At 40.7% G+C, this 15,691-nt stretch overlaps 1 protein-coding gene across 1 annotated transcript in view; it reads right to left on the bottom strand.

Annotated features, from left to right (window-relative positions):
* The window catches only part of rap1gap2a (RAP1 GTPase activating protein 2a), a 61,690-nt gene extending 47,005 nt beyond the window's left edge, over positions 1-14,685 (bottom strand). Inside the window, exons 1-2 of the mRNA XM_026319882.2 lie at positions 14,293-14,685; positions 11,606-11,641 (exon numbers count right to left, since the gene is read on the bottom strand). Of these exons, the coding sequence (XP_026175667.1) occupies positions 11,606-11,641; positions 14,293-14,333 (77 nt within the window). The 5' untranslated portion in view covers positions 14,334-14,685. The remainder of the gene's footprint in view (positions 1-11,605; positions 11,642-14,292) is intronic.
* Between the last annotated feature and the right edge of the window lie 1,006 nt (positions 14,686-15,691).

The following is a 15,691-nucleotide window of genomic DNA, read 5'->3' as shown; positions in this document are numbered from 1 at the left end:
CAACAAGGGGCTGAGAGGATGTCTTTTACAGATTATTTAAAAAAAAAGCTCCAGATGCCACTTATGGATTTCAACTTTGTTTGCCAGGAAAAGTACAACACTGCTGGTCCTCCCAGTTTAACAAGTGCTTAATGAGAAAGATCTTTAAAAAGGGTGTAGAAGATGACGCATAGGGCAACAGAGCAGGGATAAGGACAAATACCTAATAAAAACAAAGGAAAAAGAGGAAAATGAATAAAAGTGTTTGATGGAGTGTGGAAATTAGAGGACCACAGAAAGAGAAGGGGCAAGTGAGAGATCACAGTTAAGAGCTGGAGAAGACAAATGATCTAGGGGGATGATGAATAGCAGATATGTATCCATTTCTTTCGTAAGTGCTGATTACAGTGTCAAATCACAGACAGTCCTTTGTTAATCACCAAGCACAATGGCCTTCACTAGTCCTCTGTGCGCTGCTGTCAGAAATGGACAATTCTCTGACAATTGTTTTCACACACTATTTGCAGCATAATTGTTTATCTCTGCTTGTGATGCGTCAGCAAATTTACTCTGGGCAACATTTTGTCTGTTTTCTCTCTCAGTGCAAATGGATTTCTGACTGATCTCAGTATGAAAACACAGGAGGACAAAGGAAGCTTTATTTGTCTGCTCCTGAAAATATTTTGTAGATGCTGCATCACATGGCTTAGCAACTCTTACTTTCCTCTCTCTTACTTTGTGTTTAGGTCTTTTGTAGTCAGTGTGAGCCAGTGTTTCTCCTGCTCTTTCATCCCTTTGTTTTCTCTCTGTTTCAATGTGGGGCCACGATGTCATGCGTAACATCAGAGAGGTAAATCAATTTCCTGCTTTCTCAGTTCACATGGTTGACTGGAATGTCGGCTGACGGCTGGCTGACCCTCAGTCGCGTAGAAATACACACATTTAAATACAGACCTTGGGAATTAGAAACACAGGAAGTAGGAACAACTCATTATGTTCACAATACTATGTATATTCTGCACCACTGGATGTGTTAATCTACTAAGCCCCTCCCCTAAACACCAGCTGTCCAATAATTAGCTGCAGGCTGCATGTGACTATCACAAAAACCATACACAGAGAATTAAGCAATTAGGAGAGTGGTGCTTTTCATCAGTGCTGTCACCGTCAACTAAAAAAGAGAGAGACTTTTTTGAAGTCATGGAGCTAATATCAGCTTAATTAGCTCTCTTGCTGCAGTTGATAAAATCTTTGACTGGCAGTCGTTATTATATATTTGTGAGATAAATGGTGAGTTTCCTAAAAAAGCTGCTTTTGTCTGCCTCTGTCTGAAATCAAAAACCTACTGTTTCAAAAACGTACTGATTGTTATTAACCCAAACAGCATAGCACCATGTGAGAAGAGAAAAAGAAACTACAGGGATGTGTCACAGTTTACAGTCTGCAATGATTTCCTATTAACAAGCCATTTTTTTCTGATTCTTTCTTTCAGTAATTTTGGCCAAGTACCAACCTGTTTGGTTTGCATCATGGTTTTTTTTTTCCTCATTGTAAATTTTTCTATCTAGCATGTAATTTGGTTTTGTAGAGGCCGTAAGTGGAGGTGATTTATCGACGCAAGCCATTACCTTTTCATCTGTAAGCAGGCAAGGACAAGCTGAGGCCAAATTTGCAGGTCGCTCATATGGAAATAAATAATTCCTTTGAAAGAAAATTGATCTTGAGCTCAGCTCTGCCCAAGCGAAACAAGCCCTTGTTCCCTGGTCTCTGATGTAGGTACAAAATGGATGCACTGAGAGGAAAAAATGTGTGTGTGCATATAAAACAGGAGGCAAATGCAGCTTTAATATAGATTTTTCCTTTAAGGCCACTTATAACCTGGAATAAGTGCAAGGTGAGTCAATAAGAAAAGTGTTTTCAGCACTGAGACCAGACAGCTAAAGAGACAGACAGAGAGCGAGAGAAAAATAATTGTGGGTTTGATAGAAGGCTTTAAAATAGCTTCTGGATCAGATGATGGACAAGAGCATCAGAGACTAAAGTGCTCCACCATCTGTCAAAGCTTCATGTCTGAGGACGACCTCACAAGGTCACAAAGCAGGCACATGTACAATGCATCTGTCTCTCATTAACACTCTTCTAACCAGAGGTCAAATTTTACAAAAGAGAAAGAAAGGATTTCTTTTACAACCCCTAGTCATTCCCCTCATTCTCTTTGTTCTCCTTTCTCTACCATTTTCTCTCCTCCGCCTCCTCCTCCCAAGAGAGGATCCAACTCTTTTTGTATTCCTCCAGCCCCACACCTCCCCTTTCTTGTTTTTCTCTCCGATCTTGACCCTCCCCTACTTGTTTAGCAGAATCTCTACTAGGTGGTGTGGACAACCCTGCCCAATCTCAGCAAAGGATCTGTCTTCACTGGTCTATTATCGTCTCCTTACACTCGTCTTTCACCCTGTGTTCTTCTTTTCACTCCTCTGAACCTCACAAAATCTCTCTCCATCCTGTCGCTGATGCTCTGTCTGATTTTCTACACTGTCTACAGCATCCTCCTCCCTTCTTTCAGATGCTAAAGAGACGGACTGTAATTTGCCGCTAGCTTATGTCAAGTGTTTATGTACAAAACAGTAACAGCAGCAATCACAGAGCATAACTTACAACACTCCCGTACATGGTTTCCAACAGCAACGCTGCTAGGCCTAGTTAGTTTTGGCAAAGACTCCCAGAGTCACAACAGAGACTGATGAGACATGGAAGAGATGTTCACAACACACACATACATGGGATCAGTCACACTGTATCATGTAGGAGTAAAAAACACACTTTAAACAAAGTAATCTGATGGTGTTATTACTTTTCCGGAGGAGGATACATTAATATCCTTCTTTAATCAACTGTGATGATATGACAGTTGCCCATTAAAATTATAACATGCACTCTAAATGTCAGACTGCAAGTGAAGCACCTGTATATAGAAGCAAACATTTCCCAATGATGGCAGGATCCTCACACCAACATGATAAGAGTGTGATGGATCAAATTTTTGATTTTAATTTGGTTTGTAAGGATGGAATCACTTCATTTTTGATTTTGCACCCACATTTATTAGCAGATTAGTGTAGACCTTTTCTGAGCAGTGTAACAAATAACCCAACAGTAGGTGAAATGATGATTTACTGTGATGAATTAACTTTTTGAAAAACAAGCTCAGTACAGACATGTTGTACAAAGTTGTGATATGTGATATCTGCAGTACTGATGCGTATGTAACTGTAGGATCAGTGTCCAGGTTTGCAGAATCAATCTCTGTATATCTTTAACCTCAAAGAAAGTCAGTGAGGGTGGTAGAGATGAGGAAACTGACAGAACAAGAACAGGTAGTGTGCATCCTCTGATCTCACCTCCTACGCCCCCCCGTGGATATAGACGTGCATGTGTGCATGTAGAAATGAGTGTGTGAGTGCTGTTCGTTCCCCACAGCGTGCCACTCAGGGAGTCCTCTGCCTCTAAATAGGTGAGGGTCTGTTTTATGAGCCCTTAACAGCCAGCACTCAGGCCAGATGGTGCGCTTATCAGCTACTCACTGTGTGAGTGTGTGTGCAGCATCAGGGAGATGGCAAGAAGTAAATATTTGCCAAAAGCAAAGAGGCAGCTGGTTGTCTGGGGAACTTTAGAGTAACAAGACTCTCGCTTAACAAGCAGAACACACACACAGTGACACTAGTGACAATACATATTTCAGACACTGAGAGCACAAAGCCAATATGATTTTTATGTTTTTGTCAGGGACATGGCCATTAATCAACAGACAAGATGTAAGTAAAGTAGTTTGCCTTCAGGGTGATATTCACATGCTGTCAGATTTCACAAGACCAAGAAGGAAGTGAAAGCTATAAATGACTTAAGCAACAAACACCACGCATGGGACATAAAGCAGAAAGGCAGCATACAAAGTGGTATAGACCAAATGAATGCAGCAGCCACACATTTTGAGGAACTGGCACAGATAGAAGATACAGGAAACAAAAAAATTACACCCCATACATAATAAATGTGTTAAGATCAAAGAATGAGTTGTAGTAAATCTGATGTATCTGAATATGGTTATAGTGGGGAACCCACAGGTAACATCACCCAACTATGTAGTTCTACAGATCTGCACTACATCTCTCAAATTCTTTCTGAGGAAGAACACTGCAAATATCAATCCCCTTCTTTCCTCAAACTGTAAGAAACACCACCCTTTATCTTCTCCCTGAATACATCAGTGCTGCCACCACCCCACAACAATTAAATCAGATTTAACCTTGTTCTGCGCAGAAGCTCCTGGCACTGCTTGGTCCTCAGCCAGCAGCAGATCTCGTCCTTTAATGAAGCTGTCTCTCTGCACCTTGTCTGTAAACCTCTAGGCACCCTGTTAATTCCTTTTAATAAAAGCATGCCAGTGCATGAATGAAATTAAACTTCCCTACAGACGAGCAGCAGTAGGTGTTGTAGCACCACTCATGTTATGCTTGCTATTCCCACGTGTTCCTACACACACCGACACACACACAGACCTTTGTTCTTGTTACTTGTGCTGTGACTAACTTTCATTTCCTGGAGAATTACCATAACCTTAACCATAACCACAACTTTCCTAGCCCTAACCCTTAAACTGAGTCATCACCTTAAAATGTTATTATTTTACATGGAGGGGACCCCACAGTGTGGGTGTGTAAACAGGTTTCTACCATGTGAGGCACACACACAGTCTCTTGGTCCATGGTGGGAAACGGCGTGGTAACTATGGGCAACCACGAGCATCACAAGTCAGATTATCTTACTGCTGGTCATGTTTTGATGCACTACCAATGAAGTCTGCCGGCAAGGCGAGGAAACCTGGACCTATCACCATGGTAATGAACCATAGTGGACCATCCCTTAGGTGTTCATGAGTTCCTGCTGCCATGGCAACAGCCTTACCTCCCTATAGGCCACCACATACAGTATGGCTGAAAAAACAAGCTGCATTTCTCTTGCAGTGGTCTGTATAAGGTACTGCATGTCATGTTGATGGAGGATGCAGAGCTGTGACTGCTTTTTCCACCTTGTTTATGTCTTTAAGAAGTCACTTATGAGTGATCAGTCCCAAGCAGAGGTCAAATAAAACATGACATTTAATTTGCTTCTTTAGGTTACTAAACTATGATCTCAATGGATCAAAGTTCATGTCTCTTGTTTTGGTTTACCAAAGTAGGGAAGAAAAAACGCAGTGTGAGTTAGTTTCTTAATGAATACCAGTTGTTATTGCTGTTCCCATCAGCTTCAACAGGTAGACATGCTAACAGGTGGGTCAGAGCTTGGCACCAATTAAAGCAAGCATGAAAATAGAGAAATAGCTCCATCTAGTGATTGTTTTCTTCATTTCAGCTGCTTTGCACTGAATTGTATTTATTTATTTATTTTTTTTACTGAGTCAAACATATTCTGTCAGCTCCCTCTTGTGTTCACAGAAGAAACTGGCGACTACTTCACCAAATTTATCATTTATATTTTGTGCATGAAAATTTATGACCAGAAATAATTGTAACTTCAATTAAACACATAAAAGATTATTTATGTAATAAATAAATAAATAAATAATCTCAAAGTTAATAGTTTAGGAAATACTATAGATGGCAAAGCAATATTAAATGTCATGTTAAAAATGACATTCTCTACCTAGACTCTGTTGGAGTTGGAGGTGTGAGAGGAGAGGAAGCACAACATCCTCCCCTGAGCTCTTGAGGATGGGTGGAGTTCTACCACTTCCCACATTATACAGCTACAAGCATCTCCACAACCTTGCGGTTTTGGTTTCTCTAGCTTTTTCTCACACACACATATAACCACCGAGAAACAGTGAAACAAGCTCACACCCAGGACTTATACCATTGTTTATAAAAGTGAACTAAAACTATGATCGACAGGGAAAGTCAAACCCATCATATACTTCTGTGTGTGTTTGTGGCCGGTTCACTGTGTAGATCACTAGGTTAAAACGTAAATTTGAGTTCTCCATTAACATCGCCATCCTTTCTCTCTGCCTGTGCCTGCAGGCATATATCACATTAGACTGTAACTGTGTGCACTGTATCAACAACTGCTTCCAATAAGCAAAACACAATAAAGCTGACAGCTCATCACGGCTGTATACAGCCTTCCTGTGACTAATCACTGCTTCTTCTCCTCATGCTATACAGCAAAGCCTTGTGCTTTAATTAGCCATCGCCTTAAGTAAATATAATACCAGGAGACATTTAGTCTCATGTTTGTTTGGTGGTCACAACTCACAATTGTTCTCTGCAATATAGAAGGTGCACCAGGAGTAAATGCCAGGCTCCAGAAATAGCAACAGCCCATTGGTGCTTTTCCATGATGCTGACAGAAGATAACATTTACACCTGGCCCCAAAAAACTAGGCTAGAGAGCGACAAGGGAAGGGGACCTTTTTTCTTCTACTTCTACTTATTATGCGCTGGTTAGAACTCTTTTTAAAGATGCCTCGATCATATTTTCTCTGAACGTCACTCATGCTGCCTGTCAAGCCACACAACAATTCAACCGACGCAGACAACTGATGTATCCCATGTCTTATAACCACATGGATACCCCACCAAGAATATGACGAGTCAAACGGTAAATCAATCCCTGAAATGCTATTGTATCAGTACCATTTGGCAAAGTATGGCCCGTCTGCTGCCTTCTTCTTAAAAAGCACAGCTGCGAGCAGGACAATGCTGTCAGATGTAAGCAGCTGCTCTGTTTGAAGTGAGCAGAGAACAGCAGAGGTGAGCAGAAGAGAAGGAGACAGCAGATGACAAGCTGAAGAGGATGGAAATAATGTATAACAAATGCTAACATCAATTAGCAGCAGCTGGCTACAGACTCCCTGTCACACACACATGTGCGTTAACAATAGTGGCGAGGAAGAAGCAGGCAGACAATTGGCCAGACTGAATCTGTTCTGGAGCCTGAGAAACAAAATAATCAATTCATTTGTTTGGGTAGTTACAATGTGAAAATCCTCCTGTAGCCTGTTCAGAGTGAATGACATGCTATATCACTGCTACATCACTATTACACTGTGAGCAAGCAGCCAAGAAAAACAGAGCTGTGATAGCCTTCCTCACAGAAACATATTGTCTGTAGTTATTTTTTCTGTCCTTCTCACACACAACAAAAGAAACCATCTGATCTGTATCAGACACTGTGTTGAACTGTGCTCACTGAAGAGCTTTATGACAGAAACCTTCAAATATCCTGAGAAACAGATGCAGCACACACCCACACTCTTTTATTACCATATGCTCCTATCCACAATGTCCTATACTGCTGAACTCCATTCTGTTCAATTTAGTCTTACTCTAGTCCACCTTACTGTACTTTATTTACTACATCCCCCGATGATGTCCCCTCTCCTGCAGTATAGTGCATACACTAGGACATTTAAATACAACCATCTCTGCAGTTGACTGGGTTATTTAGATCCCACCAGCTAATGTTGGAAGGTGTTTCTTTATTAAGAGCCTTGAGATGAATCATCTCATTTTTGAGACAGTACTCAAGCCAAAGAAATGAACAGTACCTCTCATAGAGGAACTATATAAAATCTGATAACACAATAAGTCAAAAATGTAAAAGTGAGTATAAAACATAGTTTTGTGTTTTTTTCTCAACTCTTGGAGAATTTAGATAATTGGTAAAGCCAGCGACCTCAAATTTAGCAGGACTGAAACATGCACTGTGACATCAAAAGAATATATCAATCAAATCATGGTTCTCAGACCTTAATAATTATTCCAATTTATTCATGTGCAGTTCTGAATCTTTTTTTTTTTTTTCAGAACTTCTCAGTAAATATTGTGTAACCATGAGTCTTACAGCGATCAATTATTTCAGAAGTAACACGACGCCAGTAGTTTCTACTACACACGACCTCACTTTGAAACGCAACTATAACCAAATAAAATGCAGGTTGGATGTAACAAGGTAGGAAGTAATAAAAAAAAATAATCATGTAACTATACGTATGCAGACAGGCAGACAGGCAGCAGTTACTCACCACAGTTTTCGGGGCATCGTCAAACAGTATCCAAGCTGATCAGGTGCAACCTTTCTCCCCCACTCCCACTGTGTTTTGCCCTCTCTCTCCTCTATTGTCCCTGTTTATCCACTTATAATATTCATTCACCCTCACCACCACTTCAAGACTAAACAGATGCATGTGTTTGCTCAAACCCCCACACACACAAACACACACACACACACACACACACACACACACACACACACACACACACACACACACACACACACACACACACACACACACACACACACACGCACAGTTGTTTTAATTTCTCGTGGGGACTTTATATTGACTTCATTTCCTGGAGACTTAGCCTAACCTTAACCCTCATCTTAAACTGTGTTATCAGTGATTTATATGGTTCCTTACACAGAAGCTGAGTCCCCACAGTGTGAGTAATTCTACACGCACACACACAGGATTGATTATGCACTTATTAATGAGCTGTTGTGTGTACGGTGAAGGTGGAGCGATCTCTTTGTAGTGACCATGAGCAGAGGAGAGAGAGGGAGGAGAAAGAAGGAAAGCAAGGCAGGACAGGAAAGGAAGGAGAAAATCAAATCCTCACACCAGCCGCCCTGCTCCTGCAGTCTTTAAAGTAAGCCATCCATCTGATGTTTTTGTTCTTTGGCCTTGCACTTCCCTTTTCCAACATTCTCCTTTTTGCTCTCTTTTACTGTAGCCTCATTCTCCTTGTAAGCCTGTGTTGTACTTTTTCATTGCAGGTGTTTATTAGATCAACCCCTCAATTAATTCAAGTGGTTGTGTTCAAGTGAAATTAAAGCCACGATTTAGGAACATAAGCTACAGTTGTTAAAACAACAAACCCGCAGCATCCATACAGTCAATATTGGGTGACACTGGGTGACATTCCTGACAAATTCAGGGGGAAGCAGAATGTGAAATCTTTTTTGTCAATATATTCTGCCTTGCTAAAAATAACATTTATCTCCCCCCTTGAATATTTCTCCTAGTTCAGATGTTTTTAATTGTAAGGGAATTGAACCAAGATATTTAATGTATGTTACATGTAGTTGTATGTTACATGTCATCACATCAGTGATGATAAACTCACTCGTCCTTCCATTCAACCATCCCTGCTGTGTTCTCACTGGGAGCCATTATAAGTTTGAGATGAAACATGTTTGACCTTTCTATCCTGAGGCCTGTCAGATCTGGTCCCCTCTTTCTTAACTCTGTGGGTTTTGTCTCTGCACTGTTTTCTTAGATCTAACACCTGGATCAAACAAACACCCACACACACACAAGTGAGATTCAGTGTCTGGGCAGGAGTCACGACTCACTCATTCATATTCAGAGCCACTCCAGGGCAGACTGTCTAATGACACCTGGTCAGACACACAGGGAGACACTAAAGGTGTGTGCGTGTGTGTGTGTGTGTGTGTGTGTGTGTGTGTGTGTGTGTGTTCTCATCTAGGAGGACACAGCTGAACCCTGCTGTTCACCTCAGGCTGATTTTTGTTTTATCTAAGGATAAAGCTTTATGTCTGAAACGAAGTCCAGCATTTCAATCCTGTTTCTCATACACAGATTCATTGTCTAGAGTTTGACTTTGACCGTAACTTTCACCAACAGAAGCTTCAGTGACCAAGTTTGGGTTGCAGTCTGATTAGATGCAAACCTTTAACAGCTTCAAAATACATGTAGAGCTCATTACATTACACTACACTTAGAGTAAATACAGCATTGTTAGTTCTTTTGCACTGTCAGTGAAATGATTTTGTATTCACAGTCAGTGCATGCATAAACGGATGGACACATCAGTAAGCAATGGCCTTTGTGTTAAAGTCAACACCTGAGTGCAGTGTTTCAACAGGTGGCACCAAAATGGCATTTATGGATCATCAGTGTGTCGGACAAATCTAGCAGGTGAGAGACGCAAACAGAAAACAGGCAAACTAAAAAAGAATGAATGTGAGTGTGACTGGGTCAGGGTCTGACATACAGATCAGAAATGTGTTCTGCTGCAGGGTTTACTGTTGCTTTGGTTACATGCATGTGTGCATGCGCTTGCAAAGAGTGGAGTATGGGGTGTGAATACAGATGGAGTTACAATAAATTCATACACACACACACACACACAAGCGCGCGCACACACACACGCACGCACGTACGCACGCACACACGCACACACACACACACACACACACACACACACACACACACACACACACACACACAAGCCATTCACCTCTCATCACTACAGCAACGTCCATTAGCAGGGCCTGCCAGGGGTTTGTTTCAACAAAGAGAAGCTCCTCACATGTAATAGAAGCAGGTTTGCAGTTCAGTAAATGATCTTCATATACACTCTCTACCATGACCCAGAATTCATTTGAAAAATGAAATTATTCAACATATTTACTTCAAACATTAAACATTTTTCAGCCTCATCTTTTTGACATGTGTAATGTTACTTCCCCTTTTGCAACGATAAAATCTAACAGAAACTCAAGATTACATTAACATAGTTTCTGTTTCATCTATCTATTATCTACCGCTTATCCTTCCAGGGTTATAGGGAAGCTGAAATTGGGTCAATCACAGAACTGATGCACAGAACCAAACACTCACATTCACTTACTGTACAGGCAGAACAGGGAGAACATGAAAACTACTACAGGAAAACCCCTGGATTAAGCAGGATTTGAACCCAAAACCTTCTTGTGACAGTGTTGTAGCAAGTCAGGAGTTAGAGAAATAAAAATGTTCAAATATCGGACAGTAAAAGTAAAATAATATAATGAATCCCGTTGTGCATATCCCGGTTATGTAAGATTGTCAATTGATTATCATTTAATTTTTTTTTTTTAATCAGTCCCTGTTGGAAAATTAGCCCTCTGCATTTGACCCATCCTTATTATTATGGAGAAGTGGTACATCCTTGCTGCTTTGTATTCATGAAGTAAGCCATATTCACATCAATGAGCCACAAAACCACCTAGTTTTTAACTAAAAACAAGAAAACAATTTTTATCACAGGCCACACACAGTGGCACGTCAGCAGAAAGAGTAAACAAGGAAGTGATAAAACAGTGATCATGATAGCATCAAACTGCAGGTACAGGGAACACAAGGTCATTTTCACTTGTCATTGAGTTAAAAAAAAGATGCTTTGGGTTTGACGTGAGTGAGGAAGTGCCTACTGATTTCTATATTTCCTTTTTTATGTGTCACTCAAAATAGTTGTACAGTGAACTAACTGTTGAGGTTTCAGTCAGAGGAAACATTTGTAATAGAAATAGAAAACAAGTGGAAATTTAGACCATGTGGCCAGTAGCTCTTTAAGTTACTGTGATGTGGGCAAAGCCACAACCTCAGGCCTCAATTGTGAACTGTGACAAATCGTAACTTCCCAGGAATTTCTACACACTCACATTTACACAAATAATGGGCTTGTCTGACTAAATATTAACTTTTACTTAAGACTACAATAAATTTAGCTAATTCAGAAGCAGGGAGATGTCCCAAAGCAGGATTTAAAGATGAACTCACCGAGCTTTCAGTGCAGATAAAGTGGATTTGTCAATCCTGGAGAGGAATGAGAGAGAGACACACACACATAGAGAGAAACAAATATTACTGATGACATCTCTGATACAAATTGTTCAACATCAGCAGTTAAATCATTTGCTGCACTGTACGTGCTCTTGTTTCATAGTAAGTGGGACATAAACACCAGAAAATGTGCAAATCAAGATGTCAAGTAGGATTTATGACTTAATCTCTGCGCAATAAAATCAGCCCCTGGGGTGTTATGGCATTTAAAAGAACGGACAATAAACGTGTGATTGCTTCTCATGTCATTCTGGTGTTCACCTTAGTGCAGAGGAGGAACATTTTTATTCATGACAATTACAGCACAAAAGCTAACATACTATAAATACACTATGTTTTAGTATGTTCAGTGCATGGACTGCAAACACGCATGACTTACCCATAGAATTATCAACAGAGTTACAGAAATTTGATACAATTATTTAAATATTTTACCTTTTTTTGCAACCGAGCTAACTGGGTCATAAAGATGAAGCATAAATGTGCTAATTTCCACAAAGTGTGTTTAAATCATACAGAGCAGGTATGGCCTGAAGCACAGTTAGTGTACAGCACAGAGCAGGGTCAGGGTGAAGTCAGTGGCAGAGGGCAGCGCTTTATGACAGCTGACTTGATTTAACAAGGATATATCTCCACAAGCTGTGCAGACCGGTTATAGGAGGTCTTGGTGTTTATAAGGGCTTTGCTTGTGCTTCACTGCATACTGTTATGTTAAAAACACGGAAAACCTGCATCTACATTTTTTCCCCTTATTTACCAGTGTGTGTGCACATGCTTCTATATGTGTGTGTGCATGATCGGTGGTTGTTTTACAGTGTTCTCACATTTCTCTCCAAGGAAAATGTTGTCACAGAAATTCTTTAATCACATTAATTTAGGGATTAAACCATGCCGAACCACCCCTGATACATTTCACGCAAAAACAGACATGCACATTGTACATACACATAGTGCACATTCATTGCACCAGCACCCAACACTGATGTTTTAAATAAAATTTGAATGTTTTCCAGGGTTTTTGAATGATATCCATAACTGTGCACCATGCATCAGTGCATCCACAGAAAAATAACATCATGAGAGAACAGAGGTCTTGTGATGTTACAGATGTGGCTTCAAATGAGACATTCAAATGACGAGATAAATGGGCCCATATGTGCCACAAATAGTTTAGGTACATGTTTGCCTGATGCCTTTTGAAATAGCATTTCAATTGACAGAACTACAGTAAAACAGACACCATGGTTCCCTTATTGCCTAAGTGGTATCTGATGCTGCACCGTGACAAATGTTATCACAAACATGAACAAACAGTCACCACATGGAACATTTTAGTATTGTTAGAAGCATTTAGTCAGGGTGATGTGGTACACACAACAATAAAAGGTCCAGATGGAGCAGGAGTGTTGGGGTTCATGCTCAAAACAGCGTGCTGCGGTTTCAGGTCTACCTGTACATCATGTTTTGTCTCATGTGACATCATTGAGTGCAGTATGAAGAAGACATACTGTTCCTTCACAGTGTGTGTGCTTTTCTGGTCCGTCTAACTTTGGTGGCATGAAAATATAAACATTTAGAGTCTACGTTTAAATTCTTCTTATTAATCTGCATTCACTTTCAATTACATTTGGATTGGATTGCCTCCAGAGTCAGAGTGCAGCAGGAAAATCCTGTTTAAGAAGACGTATAATTCATTTCAAAACATTTTTAAAGAAAGAAAAATGAGCCAATAAGGTAATTTCATGTGTTTTAAGTGCAGCTTCCCTTTGTAGTTTGATTCAACTCTGGTTTACATTTTTTACTGATGAAAATCTCATCCAAACCCACCAGGACCTGGATTCTCTTTTTACAGGTCGAGTAATACTCCAAATAATGTTTCAAATATGTAATTATTTAGTCTTGTCTTTTATCACTGCAATGCACAGTTGATGGTAATTAACCCTGTGACATATAATATGCTGAACCACAGCTCTGTTTCAGGTTATTTCAACCTGGTGCATCAGCCCAGCTGGGAACACTGAGTGCTCTGAAGGAGCGCCTCGGTGTCAGAACGTCTGCCAGCAGGGGAGCCAACAAAAAAAAAAAAAAAAAAAAAACACATCCAAGTGTGTCAGTACATTCAACACCAAATGGGCTCCCTGGCAGCGTCTTCAGCGCTGCATCACGGGGAATGTTCTCTGCCAATAGAGCAGAAGAGCATAACCAGTAACAACTGTGTCCACAGTCCCATAAGAGATACAGTAGCAACAACAGGCAGCAGGCAGAGACAAAGCAGCCTGTTGATTGAACAGAGACAGCGCAGAGTGAAACTGTACACACACACACACACACACACACACACACACACGACTAACAGAGGGAAAAATGTTAGAGGTGTCACAGAGGAGCAGTCTGAGGCCTCCACCCATCCTTCCTTTCAAGAACAAAGTTTACATTTTTGCACCTCACACACCCAGAATTCAGAAAACACCCATTTCAACAGCACAATGTGCATCGTTCATCATACAAGCATAATCATAATTAAAATAATCATGAGCATAATGTAAATTATCACACACACACACACACACACACACACACACACACACACACATACACAGGATACTAATGAAAAGGCAACATACCATCCAAATCCACCAAATGACACACTTCTTCTCCTCAGCATTTTGTCAGACTGGACCACTCAGCAGCCTCTCTCTCAAGATCTCTCTTCTGGGAAATGTATATTGTGGTGTCAGTCTCTCTCCTTCTCAATATATAATGTATGGTAGCACTTTTTCTTCCTCTCTCTGACCAAGTCTCCCCCCCTTCTCTCTCACACACACTCTCTCTCTCTCTCTCTCTCTGTCTCTCTGTTTTTGTCTTTGGACTTCTTATTCCTCCTCTGTCTCATTTTCTGCCACACCTGCCTTTCTAGAGCTGCTGTTCTCCACTTTACCACTTGACCAGTCAACTACCTTCCTGAAACATTGCTTGCTATTTGGCTTTCACAGACTATTAAACACACACACACAGACACACACACACACACACACGCGCACACACACACACACACTGACACATACAGGTACACTGAGGCATACACATGTCTGCAGGGGGGAGGAGCCAGGTGGGGAGGGGCAACAGTTTCCCATCTGACTCTGTTTGTTTCCCACACACACTAATTCTGGACTCCTGAATCATCTTTATCATTTTGACAAGCTTCAACACGTGCAGGCTGCCCACACATCAACCCTGGAGCTGTGTGTGTGTCCCCACTGTGTCGGGGGATTTCTATTCACAGTGGCCACTGACTGCTCGTGCCACACAATAGCAGGCAAAAACCCACTCAGAATGAGCAAAGATAAAGCACAACACACTGCAATTACACTACACCCACTGCACCTGACGCTTCCACTGTGATACAAATGCCCAACAGCAGAATATTTAAAAGTACAACTGCACTTTTGAACTCTTCAAAGAAAAAGAGAAACAGTCATGCAAGATATTTACATAGAAATAGGTTGTGACCAAAGGGAGTGTCTTTCCTCTCCACTCTAGAGTTGATGGGTGTCACTCTCACAATTAATGTTCAGTTGGCTGATGTGCTGACACCTCATGGGATGCTTCAAAGCTTCAAAGTAGCTGATAGTTTCATATCCTCTTTGCTTATTTAGACTGTGTCAGTAATATCTGATGGTCATATTAAGTTACTGGGGACAAAATTTGGCTCTTGGCCTTATATTGACACAACACCTGTCAAACATTGGCTTTTGTGCGCTGTGCATGTACCATGTTGTCTCCAAATATTCATACAGTGCAAACAGAAGGCTACACACTGCAGCTACATTAAAGATCCAGATTACGATCAGTACTACGAAAATTAGCTTTCAGGAAAAAATACATAAAATGACAATATTACTGTTATTAGCCCCCAGAACATACAGACAGAATAAAATGAAATAAATACTGCAGAAATAATACTAACTGGCTCAAGGATTGCTGTAACTTGATTAAACACAACTGAAATTTAAAATCTCATTT

The sequence above is a fragment of the Mastacembelus armatus genome, chromosome 13 (assembly GCF_900324485.2).
Source record: "Mastacembelus armatus chromosome 13, fMasArm1.2, whole genome shotgun sequence".
NCBI lineage: Eukaryota > Metazoa > Chordata > Actinopteri > Synbranchiformes > Mastacembelidae > Mastacembelus > Mastacembelus armatus.
Note: the sequence above shows the minus strand (reverse complement) of the source record. Positions and strands in the feature narration are given on the sequence as shown.